We start from the raw sequence: 12,971 nt of genomic DNA, 5'->3' as shown, positions 1-12,971 counted from the left end.
GGGGGGTAGAGGACGGGTAAAATTAACAATGGTACGTATATATGGTTCACCAAATATATATTTGTATATGCATACATTTCAACGTTTACTCTACTCTACTTACCAACCATTCTACGCCACGTGGCTAGCTCATGTTCACTTTTTTTTTTAAATCATACTGAATATATATATTTCGAATGAGTCACTTTATGAGATGCTAAAGCAGGGAAGCGTCCCCTAAGGGGAAGCTCTTCCAATACTTGTAGCTGGCCGTTAGCAGCCCGTAGCCACGCTCGGGCGCTCTCATCATCCCGAAGCGGTTGAGCCCGCCCTCTCCCCCCTCGTGGCCAGCACTGGGAAAGGTGGACCGGAGGAGGAGGCGCCGGGAGTGTCGCCGGAGCACCCGGGTCTTGTCGCGCAAGTTCGGCAGCAGCTTCTAGTGTCACGGCTGCGGCAGCTCGTTAACGCGCTCGGGGGCGTGGTGGTACAGGACCACCTTCTCCTTCTTCGCCTCCAGCTTCCTGAGAGAGCGCTCGCTTCTCTACCAGCCATAAAGGCGCATCCGCGGCGGAAACCCCCTTTCGCCGCCGCTCAGGACCGCGTCCGTTAACTCCTGGTGGAGCCTGAGCCTGTGCTTAGCCTGCTAGAGCCGCACCAAAACCTCGAGAGAGCACTTCGGCTGCTACAACTACGGCTAGTTTAGCTCGGTGTACTAGTCGCATTGGTGCAATGCGCGCTCAACGCCCAAACAAGGCACCCGCTGCTTGAACAGTATGTTTCGCGCCAGCTAAAACACTTTCCGGTTATATAGAGAGTGCTCTCCTCGGTAACAACATTTCCATGGCATGCATTGAACAAAATTACCGCGTTTACCCCAAACCCAGCCGCAACATAAACATCACGCAGCGCCCTGCGAAACCATGCACAGGAGAGAGAGAGAGAGAGAGAGAGAGAGAGAGAGAGAGAGAGAGGGGCCTACGCTGCGAACCCCGGTCGCGAAACTTCAAGCACGAGGCGCGGAAAAGGGCCCCCCAACGTACCCTCCACCGGTACGTTGTGGTTAGCCTACCGCTGTGCACACGCGCCCGCGGTTGAACAAACCCTGGTTCGTAGGTAGGAGAACCTAAGTGAAGGGGTTTTACCGTTCATAATTGCAAGCTTCGGGTGACGTAAACGACTCATGTTTAGATCATGTATTTATTTATTTATTTGTGATATTGAGAGAGAGAGAGAGGGAGAGAGAGAGAGAGAGAGAGAGAGAGAGAGAGAAAGAGATTGATGCGCGTGTACATGTGCCGGTACCAATCTGGGTTGGATTCGGGGGAGCTAGAATTCGAGAAGGTGTTCGTCCTCTCCCTGAAAAAGGTGGCGGACCACCACGTCGACCCCGTCCTGGTCCTGGCCTAGTTTACCCAGTACCGCGACACCGAGACCAAGCTCAGGTAGCCGGTGGTGCTCAAGTAGGCCGTGCACAGCCGGATGGCGCTGCTGCTGCAGCAGGCGGCGAAGGAGCGACTCCGGACCCGCACGGAGTCGGCGGAGAGGCCGGCGGGCTAGCTGGGGCGTGTTCAGCTGCTGGTCGATGGCAGGTGGTTGAGGGAGTATAGCCTCGGGCACCTGAACGCCAAGAAGCTTATGGTGTTCTCGCTCCGCCGGCGCCCCCACGCGATGAAGAAGCTGTTACACACGCTCCATTAGAAGCTACTGCTCGACTACCTCTCCCACCGCTCCCTACGTCTCGCAGGCCTATTGCACGTGCGCTACAGCTCGCCCAAGCCCCTCCCCTGCTCGAGCTGGGGTTAGCCCAGCGCCAACAGCCACAACTTGGGCTACCGCTCCGGCACCCGAGGCCCCAACTTGGTGAGCGGCCTCCTAGTCTCCAGGTACAAGTAGTGGAAGAGGTCCCCTATAGGATAGTCATCTCTCCTATATCGGCTCAAGAAATTAAGCACTCATCATCTTAAAAAACGTGTGTTTATTGAGGGCCCCTTTAATAAAAGACGTAGACTAGTACGCTGTATATTAAGTGTTGTTGTATGAATGTAAAAATACGCACCAAATTTTCTTTTACTTGCACGTACGCGTAAATACCCGTGCATTTACTGACTATCACAGCTCGTGTAAACTGATTCCTGAACTATCATCTGGCATGTGAGATGCACAAGCAATAGACAAGTCTAAAATTTCACTTTATTTGCTGCCTAGAGCACCAAAATTCCTCGATATATTAATTTAATAAGGGGTAAATTAGAAGTACGGTTCATTTACTACATTGCTAAACTTGCGACGCGATGGGTACGATTAGTAAATGCTCATACGTACAGCTATATATATGAGCTGAATTTTGTGTCATTTTTTCTCTCAAAAAAACTGAAAACCAGGTTGATAGGTTAAATAAAGTTGACATTTTCAGTAATGCCTTTTATACGTTGAGTAATTAAGTGCCTCTAATTTCGTACTCTATTCTATTAATACTCTACCCACACCATGTCCGTGGCTAAAAAATGTTTAAATACTTCAACTAAACAAACTTAAAAAAATTTTTTAGATATTAAACAAAATTTACCATCTAGTGATCCACGTACCGAGTATTATACGGTTAAGTTCACGTACATTATTTAAGAGTTTAGAACAACATAAGGTACATATATACCTGATATGTATACCATCCTCTATACCCGGTACGCACCTCCACCACTACTATCTCTCTCGTGGCGGCCCCGTCGGCGGCTACATGCCCGCCAACCACAAATGCTCGCGAAGCTACCAGCGCCACCACGAGTTGCCGGTCGCCTGGCGGTTCAAGCACTAGTTTCCTTTCGTGGAGACCCGGGCCTACATGCAGGGAGCGATGTCGATTTTGAATGTTTCTCTTTTTTAGCGATGTACAAACAATGTATACAACACAGGAAACAACAACATTAACTGCCTATCTTAGTAACTTTGTTTGACATAGAGGCTCTCACAACTCTTGTATTTCTAAACTTCTCGAATAGTCTTGACTACTAATCGAGTAGAGCAACAACATTATTACCAAGTAATTAAACAATCACGTGGAATGTAGACTCGGCTTAAGATGATGCATACATCATATTAAAACCCAATGACTATACCTTCCACTTGGGTTTAGAGTGTAAAGTTAACTTTATTTTAGTTAGAGGTTTACAGATTTTGTTTAGTTTACTGATGAGTCTTAGGTTATTTGTATTAACTCTGTGTTTAACCGAGTTTATTGTCGGAATAACCTGTTGAGGCTTAACCGAGTTTATTGTCGGAATAACATGTTGAGGCCTATAATATTATTGGGTACTTCCATAAACTTTTCTCAACACGTAAGTTGCCGAAGGAACCTCCGCTGCTTTCATGAAAGTATTCAATCTCGAAGCTTTGACGTGCCAGTAACAACGGCTTTTCGCCCTTAAATTATGTCCTCCTATTACGTCGTTATTCGGAAAGTTATAGGCGACTGCTTACTCTTCGCGACTCTGATTGGGCATTGGACGTCGTCTAGTATTTAATGCCATCTTCAAAGCTTGTAAGTTGAAGTAATTCTCTTTTTGTAGCCTACCTCTTAAGCTCAATGGACGTACTCAAACCTCCTTGAACTCCACCAGACTAACGTTAGTGTACTTTTGGTCTTGAGTCGTATACGGACTAAATGCTGTTGTTGCTCTAGAGTGAGCGTACTTCGAATCTACTATTCGAAATGCCTCTTCCTTTACTTCCAATTCCTATCTTCTTTTTGGAGCGTCGGGAATAACGACGACGAAGTGAGGGATCATGGTCTCTTTAATATCCTGATGAACGTAATACAACCCAATTTCTCAACTTAAGAACGTGAGCCGAGGTTTCACGGCTGGACGCGGTAAAAAGGAAAGAACGGTGTTACTCTCTTCGACGTTAAATTGTGTCACACAGAAGTATGTATGTTAATATACTAACGTTTCTCTACGTAAGTAAATCAGGAGGATATACCGTGATCAATAACAAATAGTTATGTGTCGTCCTCTCGGGTTGTCAAGAACTCTCCAGTGGCTCAATGTCTAGGAGTCGATTTTTGAATGGTCGTCCATTTCTATTTCTCTAATCATTAATAAGATCGTTCACTTTGTAGAAAACCAACCTAGAATTGTCCTCCCATAGACGTATCTTCCTCTGCTGCTGTCTTTTAAAAGTGTTTGCTTAAGCACGTATTTACTCTTACACAATTCGTACGTCGTTTATGGTATACGTCGTCGTCGTTCCCCGTGACCCTATTGGCAACTTATATGTATGTACGCGGGGGAACCATCATAATCGACGAAGGTATAGAACGACAAGCCGTTCAAGTTGTACTTTTCATCGTGTAATCCTTGTTAGATCTAACCTTTATAAATATATATTTTTCTTTGCACGAATAACTTCGTGTTTAGTTGTCTTTTGTCTAAAATAAATACTACGGTTAAAATGTTTCCTACATACCATAGACGCGTTATAAAAATGTTAGGAAACTTTGTTTATGAAACTACAAAGTCGTTATATCTCAAGAGCATGAACTAATGAAGAACTTCCTGTGGGGGGGGGGGGGGTTTTTTTTTTTTTTTTTTTTTTTTTTGAACATGGACGTGCGCTACTTAGGTGGCTCCGTTGGTTGTCGAAACGAGTTTGATGGATACGTATACAGCTGAAGTAAAACTGTAAGTTTCTCAAGGCGTTGTGGTGGCGGTAAGAGTGGTGTTTGATCACAAGGCACTCGGACTTCTTCGAAGAAAGTCTATATGCGTTAGTGAAGATAAACTAACGTGTATTCCTCTAATCCCCTCGGTTTTTTTTCTTTTATTATCATCTCCGATCTGAATGTAGTAGTTAATGGTTTTCTTTGGGTACGAAGAATGCTTCCCGTTGTTCAAGCCCGTAACCTCGTTTCTGAGGTAGGTACGACTTATCCGACGTGTTGTTTAAGCATCATTCGTATTCAATGCACGAAGCTCTTTGACCTCCTAATTCTTAAAATGTCCGGCGGTACGTCGTCTCTATTAAAATTTGGTGACATAATATAGAGACCTATTCGGGATAGAAGTGGGACTAATAGACATCGGCCGTGTTGAATGGACAGCCACTACTGTTGGAAGAAAAGGTAGCCTGTTACACTAGACGCCATATTGTATCGATACGTTAGTACTTCTTGTTGTAACTAATAATTACTTCTAATGCCCGATTGATCATTTTGTGTATGTCTTACCTTAGCTCTACCGAGTACAGTGCCACCGATATTTATTTTTCAACGTGAAGAACAACTGCGAGTCGCTGCGCCTAGGGTAGTTAATAACTACGTACCAACTCTCGCAGACTCTTATAACGATAAAACAGCAATAGTCTGCCGTAGGAAGATTCTCGGTTTTCCCTCGATTATGAAGGATTACGTCTCTACTTCCTGTACAACCGTCTTTTTGGTCATCCCGTTTCTTGTGTAAGGACTTATTAGTTGTAAGTCAATGATACTGAACCTACCTTTTTATTGTTTTGTTTCTTTTCGTTGTATTTACTTTTAAGAAAGGTGTCTTTGGTTTATTTAATTTACGTTCGTTGACAAGCTATCTTGTCGATGGAACGGTAGTTGTAGTAAATACGAAGAGAATAATAATGGATGTGAATTTTCGCCGGAGGAAACCAATGTTAATTCTTTAATACCAGTAAATATCTCTTGGTGTCTACTCATTTTAGTACGTAAGAGAAGAGAGGCGTTCCAACGACTTTATAGTATATTTTAACTTTAAAAGATTTCTATTTCCATGTACATTAGAAGTTGTCTTCGAACCCATGACCTTTTAACAAATTACAAGAGCCTTTCTCTCTATATGAAGTCCATAGAGAATTGATGACATGTATGACATTTACCAGTGTGGAGTGTAAGGCTGAGGAAAGTGATTAAAGCCTTATAGTGTCTCGTTTCAATGTATATTGGTTCCCACTTTTCGATGGAGAAAAAATGAGTTTAGGCGGTTACTTCGAAGTTCGTCTCACACTATTAGACAAACCGGTGTTTGGTCTCCTCTCGGAGAGCCTGGGTATGGCATTAAAGCTCGCCGGATTTTTATCTGCGTTTTACCAAGTCTTTTGTCCTCTCTACTTTGTTAATATGCGCTTATGAGTTGCTTTTTAAAAATGGAAGCGTCGCCGGAATGCCTGTCGGCCCACTCTCCAGTTTGGGTTCATTAGTAAGGGGCTCTTTTCTTCGTATAAAGGCGACTAAAAGAGAAGGAGCGGTTAGCGGAGTAATAGATCAGTTTCATCAGCTTCTTTTTGGTCACAAGTCGTGTTGAGCGTATGACATTATAGACTTTTATAATCCCGTGTTTATCCCATTAACGTATCATTCAAAAGATATAAAAGAGTAGGTTGCTTCATAGGCTGAGCAAGCATAAACAGAGTATAATCATTGCCGATCTAAGGTATGATTTTTAAATAGTGCCTTTTCTACTATTCACTCGTACTATGCCATCTTGGCATTTTCTCATGAACTTGGGGGTATGAGATGCCTCATGGCTGGTAGTACAATTCACAACCGCTTCGTATTTTCTTCATACGGTTCATCGCACGTTTCTTTCCCGACTCATGATACAACTCATGTTTGAGTTGTGCATTCCCTACGCTTCCACAGGATATGCTGTGCTAGTGCCGTTGTCAAAACCTCACAAACACAAAGTGCCCTTCCCGATTGGCGACGAGCCCTCAAGCCGCTCGGTAACGGCATTCCACCGAAGCAGCTAAGACTGGAGCTGGCGGTATGCCAGGGTACCCGGGCCCGGTAGCTTGCGCAGTTGGAGTCGGCCGCAATTACGTACATTGCTCTTCCCAGCCTCCAGCGAAGCTATGTCGGCGCAGCTTCGGTTGAAGCTCATTCGCCGAAGCTGGGTCGCTAGGGTGACGCGGTAAAGGTGTTTGTTCACCGCCCGTTATTTTGTCACTGTTCGTTTGCCTAGTATGTTCTTCCGAGGCTGTGTCTCTCATTCACCGTAAACATCGATTTAAGCGTTGATGGTGTCATGATGTGGCCTGTTGAACGGTTTTCCTTGTTAGTATGTAAATGTGGATAGGTATATTTGATTGATATAAATGAAATGTGCAAGATGTTGTAAAATAACTATTTTAATTTTTTTAATTTAATCTGTTAAGTATACTAAATGATATATATATATATATATGATCAATATCACGTGCACGTTACGTGCATTGTAAATTAATTTAATTTAAATATAATTATAAAATTTAAATTCATTAATAACCACCATATTTAAATAAATAGTCAATCAAAAAAAGATTGTAATTAAAAAAAAATTACACATAGGTTTAAAATTTTAAACTTCATTAAGATTTAAAATTTAATTATTTAAGTCTAAATTTAAATACTTATTTTGAATTTAAAACTTTAATTAAAACTTAGGAATTAAAGTTATATTTATTAATAATTTCTGTAATTAAATAAATAGTAGGGTAGATAAAAAGTTTTAACTATATAAAAGTTTAATTAATTAATAAAAGTTAAACTTTATGACAAATGTGTGGGTTTTATAATTTTAAAATTAATTAAAGTTTAAAATTTAATTTTATAATTAAGTGTAAACTTTAATACTTGGTTTAAATTTTAAATTTCAACTAAACTATTCGAATAAATTTAGTAAAATAAAAAGTTTGGAAAAAAAAATTAATCGATTAACTCTCTATCATCTATGTTTTATAAAAGTTACAAACAACGTATCTCTAAAAACAAAAAAAATATTCATACCTTATAATAAAATACCCCGCGAACACTTTTTATAAAATGTCGTTTATAGGAAGTCAACTGTTTTTAAACCTATTCATATTTAAAGAAAGATAAGAGCGTTTACTTTACGTTATAAAAAAGGCTGATTTTTTTCCAAACAGACATAGTTGTTAATAAAATTATTAATAGAGTTTAGTTATAGTTAAACACTTAGTATAAATAGATGTTTAAATTTTAAAATTTAACATTTAAATATACAATATAAAATAACTTTTTTATAGAGTATAAAGTTTATAATTATCCATTTTAATTCTATTAAAAATATATAAGTGGAAAATTTTTTATACTAATTTATAATATATACGCCTTCCATAATACACTAGTCTATAATATATCCACCGCCTATAAAACACACTCTTTATTTTATAATTCTTTACGCTTATAATAAACAATATTTTATACTATAATACATCCACCGCCAATAATCTTCTATACTGTACGTATATTTTTCATTTTAAACTATGCATGATAAACTCCCGTTAAATCCATTTTTTTCACTGTCTATGAATTAAGCAGTCAGTAACCTAATCTAGATTATTGATTCTTAATTATATAAAATACTATTAAATTTTTATTTTATTTTTAACATACTGACACTAAATAAGGTAATTTCAACTTACTTACTATAATAATCATATACTAACCTTAATATAATTATCCCTGGCCATAAAACCCTTTCTCCTTTTTTAAGTTTTGAGTGCGAAAATATTCATCATATATATATATATATATATATATATATATATATATATATATATAGAACGGTGATATCCGAAAAGTAAGATCGACTTGTATATAGAGAGAGAACTGATAGGAGTCTAAGGCTACTAATGCCGAAACGGAAGTACCGAAACAGCATCAGTGACCTTATAGAATTCAACCAAAGAGTGGGGTGATAAAAATGTCCACCATAGCCCCCACTCCAACCAGTACCGTACCACGTTCCGAAGCTATAATGATCTCCCAAAATCACCAGGTTACTTGATGAATTAAAAGACGATGCCAATAGAACAATAGAATTGAGAATACAATTGAAACCAATTGAATCTGACACCACCAAGTCATTTTAACCTACGAACGATGAACCAAATTATTCTAATATTTAAAGATAAATCTTTAATAACGTTACCAAATACTAAAATACCGTTTTTACCAAAGTATAGGGAGTACCATCAACCAAAAGTTCTCCGACTCAAAGACAAGCCCTTTACTAAAAGTTTTTAAAAAACCAAAATAGTATTAAGATCTAAAATTTTGTTTCCAAGCCCCACTCTTTATGAAAGTTTACTATCTTCTTAAAGAAACTAACAACAAACACGTAAACGTAGTAGAAACGCTTCCTAACGCATCGACATACTTACGTGCGTAGTAGAGACGATTCCTAGCGCATTGACATACTCTTAGAACGTACGAGTACGTACCACATACTATGCCTAACTACCAAACACATTCATCTCTAACTACCAACACTATAACATAATCCAACCATATAGTACGTTTATATCCTCTCTGAGATAGGTACACCTGTCTCTTTAGGGATACAAACACCGCCCAGACAAGCAGGGCATCCGTTCCGATTTAAATTTTTCTCTTTTATTCGCAAAAGTTGATTGAGACCCGAAGTTTAACGTGGAACAAGATTTTTCCAAAATGTCTTTCCCGGAGCCCCACACTCTTCATTAAAGCGTAGATGCTAAGTTTAATAATGACTACGATGTAATGCAGCAAACCAAGTGACGTATATACGTTATAGTCTAATGTCACATATATTTAATAAAACAAGCCAAGTAGAATATATATATATATATATATATATATAAAGAGATAAGTGAGAGATCTAGGTTTAGTTATTGAGGCTATTACTTAGCTTTTTGGGTTAGAAGATGATAATCTTTCAACAAACTAAAACTCATACGTAAAATATAAGTGAATTATCTGAACTCTTATTAGAACTTTTTAGTACTTCAAACCAAAGATCTGTTAAGTTTTGTGATCTCGTACAAATTGTCATATCTAGTAACTTAGTTTGAGAGATAGTAACATTTGCTCAATACTCTTGTTTCTGAAAACATATGTTTTCTCATGTCCTACAGTGCGCGTAGCACTTTAGATAGCGAGCAGACGGGAACTATCACTGTGTTTGAGTTTTCCCGGGTTAAACCTAGGAAGGTCTTCGATGACACCCTCGGCTTCCTAGTGTCGCATACTCTTGGTTTCGAATTGTTGTAACCTTTCGACTTCACAGTGCCCGTTGAGTTATCAAAAGATTCTTATTTACATCCGTCATTTAACTTCTCGGTATCTGTCTCTGTATTTTCAGTGAATCAAGAAATCTAAGAGACCTTTGTTATTTACCACCTAGAAATAAACATTATTACCGTTATCCAGCTATTTATTGCTGAGAATCCAGAAAGGGTTCGGGGTGTGAAGGTTTTATAACATGAGGTAAAGTTATTCAATATATTAAAAAGTAATGGGGTTTTCATAGAGAAAAAGAACGTTGAATCAAAATCCTGTTTATCATCTGATTGTTCTCACTCCTTCTGAACGGGTAGAGACTCGCCTTTCCGCCCGTGTTGTGTTCGAAAACGCTCAATCTTCGTATTCAGGTACTGTCAACCATAGTCTCGGCCAAGCTCCCTTTTTGGTACAGCAACAGTTTACGACAACCGCAACTATTACACGGCCTTGGGTTTGTCTGGTTCATCCTTTCTTCGTTTTTCGGTGTCCGTGAGCGCTTCCTCCGGTGTAGGAGCCTCTTGCCTCGCCCGGGACGTTCTCTTTCAATGTTGCTTTCACTTCTTCGCTACGAGGCGTATTCGAGTCTGGTACTCAAACACCCTTCTCTCCGAAGCGAACTATCTCCTCCTACAACAGCGTCGGTACCGTTGTAAGACGGTAGTAGACCTCATAAAGTTCCGTCTAGAAGGTGCAGCGTTGCTGTTCGATCTGCGCGTTCTACACAACGAAGTCCTGTAGCCACGGGTCCAGCTCCAGCGTCCGGAGTTCTGCTCTATCCGTGATTGGCTCACTTGGTTTTCGCTAGTACCGTTCGATGAATTCCGTTCTCTCCGGTTTTCTCCCCATCTCGTAGCGTTATATTCCCTCTCTTCCCTGCGCTGCTTCCTAGTTTGGGAAAGTCGTGATGTCGATGCGCTCCTCCACCTCGTGTCTTCCCAGCTCCATCATCACCAGGAACTCCTCTTCCTACTCTCGTTCCTACTGTTCGGAGCTCTCAAGAACCTCGTCGAAAATGGGTTAACTCTCAATCCATCAAGACAGTCTGCGTTTAGGCTCTTTCTCGGATTTTCCTGTACGCCCTCAGGGCGTTGAGCCATCGCACACGTACGTACAACTCTTCCTGTTGGTGTAAGCTGCCCAGCTTGTACGGTTGTTTGAATAGGCGTGTATGTTGACCGATCGCTAGTATGAGTTTCTCCTTTCCGTGAACCCCTACCACGCCTCCACCTACGCCTGATATCGTCGTCGCGAGCTCTAAACTGCACACACTTCCGTGCTGCTTGATACTAGCTCCGATGTGCTTGCTCTTGTATGTGATCGCGTTCTGCTTTCGCAGACGTGTTATCCACCCCCTCTAACAGTGTGCGTAGCACTTTAGATAGTGGGTAGATGGGAACTATCACTGTGTTTGAGTTTTGCGTGTTAAAACCTAGGAAAATCTTCGATGATACCCTTGACTTTGTATTATCGCACTTCCCTGACTTCGTAGAGTTGGAACGCTTCGACTTCACAGTACCCATTGAGTTTTCCAAAAGATTCCTATTCTTGGGTAAACCAAGCGTAATACGTCGTAATAACCAATGGAGTCGGATTGATCATTAAAGTGTATACACTAATTCTAATGATGATTACGACGTAATGCGGAAAATCAAGTGACATCATTACATTATAGTTTAATGACACATGTATTCTAATAAAGAGATTTTTATTTTCAGCCGTTCAATTTTAGACTACTTATTTGTTAGGTAAATGATATCGAAAAATTATGAAATTTAGTTTCTAAATACTTTTAATTATGTAGATCAAGTCTAACGGAGCCGATCGTCAATTTGGAAGCCGCATCATCGAAAACAACTTGGTAGCACGGAGCCCTCCGTGCTACCGATAGTATAGTAGCCTAGCTCTATATATATATATATTTTAATGATTAGCATGCGTTAGATTTTTTAATTACAATCAGATTGAGAACTAAGCCTTAGATTGTTGATTAGAATCTAACTAATTTGTAGTAAAAATAAAATCAAACGATAAACGCAAATATCCAAATAAAGATATGATCTTATACGGAAGCGTGCGAAGTACTGCCCTAAAGCGTATTACCGTCCTTACGTGCGGGATTAACCAGAAATAACATCCCAAGATATTCCTTCTCCTGTGAGCACGATCGTGAAGGAGATTGACGGAAATTATTTCAACACCCAGTAGATAAGAAAAAACATTAGAAGATAAAATGATGAACAGATTATGATTAACCAATTATCTGATATCCTTCCACCTGCTCTGTTTTGAGCAAAGAGAAAAAAAAATGGCATAAAAGGAAAGAAAATTTCACGCTCTTTGTCGTTACGAGAAATGAACGAAACAAGATTCCGTGAAAGAAACGGAATGAAAAAAATATCTCGTTCGTTTCTTTCTAACTAAGAAAGAAAATAAATAAATAAATAAAATAATAATAAATAATAAATAATAAATAATAGTAAATATTAAATAAATAATTTAAAGAATAAAATTCAAACTTTAAAATTTTTGAGTTTTTTCACCAACATGCTGCTGCTCGGCTGCTGCTGCCCCCATCTCTCTCTTCTACTCTCGCTCACAAGTACGCCGTACGTTTTCCGAGCCAACGCCTCCGCCCTCAACAAGAAACAGAAACGGAATACAAAATGAGAGAAGGCAGTGAAGGAGGCAAGGACAAGCTTCTTTAAATAGAAACAGAAACGGACTTGATGTGTAAAATACAAAATGAGAGGAAGGCAGGGGAGGAGGAGGCAATAACAATGACAATGACAAGCTTCGTTGTTATAATAACTTATAATATTTATTTATTTATTATATTATTATTATTTTTTAAAGCTGGGAAGAGATCACGTTGTCAGTTGTCCCACCACCTACTCAAGCGGAATTTTTAGCGAATGGTTTTTTTCTAAAATTTTATTCTAAAAATAAA

At 39.7% G+C, this 12,971-nt stretch overlaps 1 protein-coding gene across 2 annotated transcripts in view; it reads right to left on the bottom strand.

The window, feature by feature from the left end:
• LOC109725366 (probable 3-beta-hydroxysteroid-Delta(8),Delta(7)-isomerase) overlaps positions 1-12,769 on the bottom strand; it is a 99,147-nt gene extending 86,378 nt beyond the window's left edge. For both annotated transcript variants that reach the window (XM_020254525.1, XM_020254526.1), the window contains exon 1: positions 12,569-12,769. In XM_020254525.1, the coding sequence (XP_020110114.1) occupies positions 12,569-12,598 (30 nt within the window). In that variant the 5' untranslated portion in view covers positions 12,599-12,769. The remainder of the gene's footprint in view (positions 1-12,568) is intronic.

Source organism: Ananas comosus, linkage group 20, assembly GCF_001540865.1.
Source record: "Ananas comosus cultivar F153 linkage group 20, ASM154086v1, whole genome shotgun sequence".
Classification (NCBI taxonomy): Eukaryota; Viridiplantae; Streptophyta; class Magnoliopsida; order Poales; family Bromeliaceae; genus Ananas; species Ananas comosus.
The sequence above is the reverse complement of the archived record's forward strand: the minus strand, read 5'-3'. Positions and strand labels throughout refer to the sequence as shown.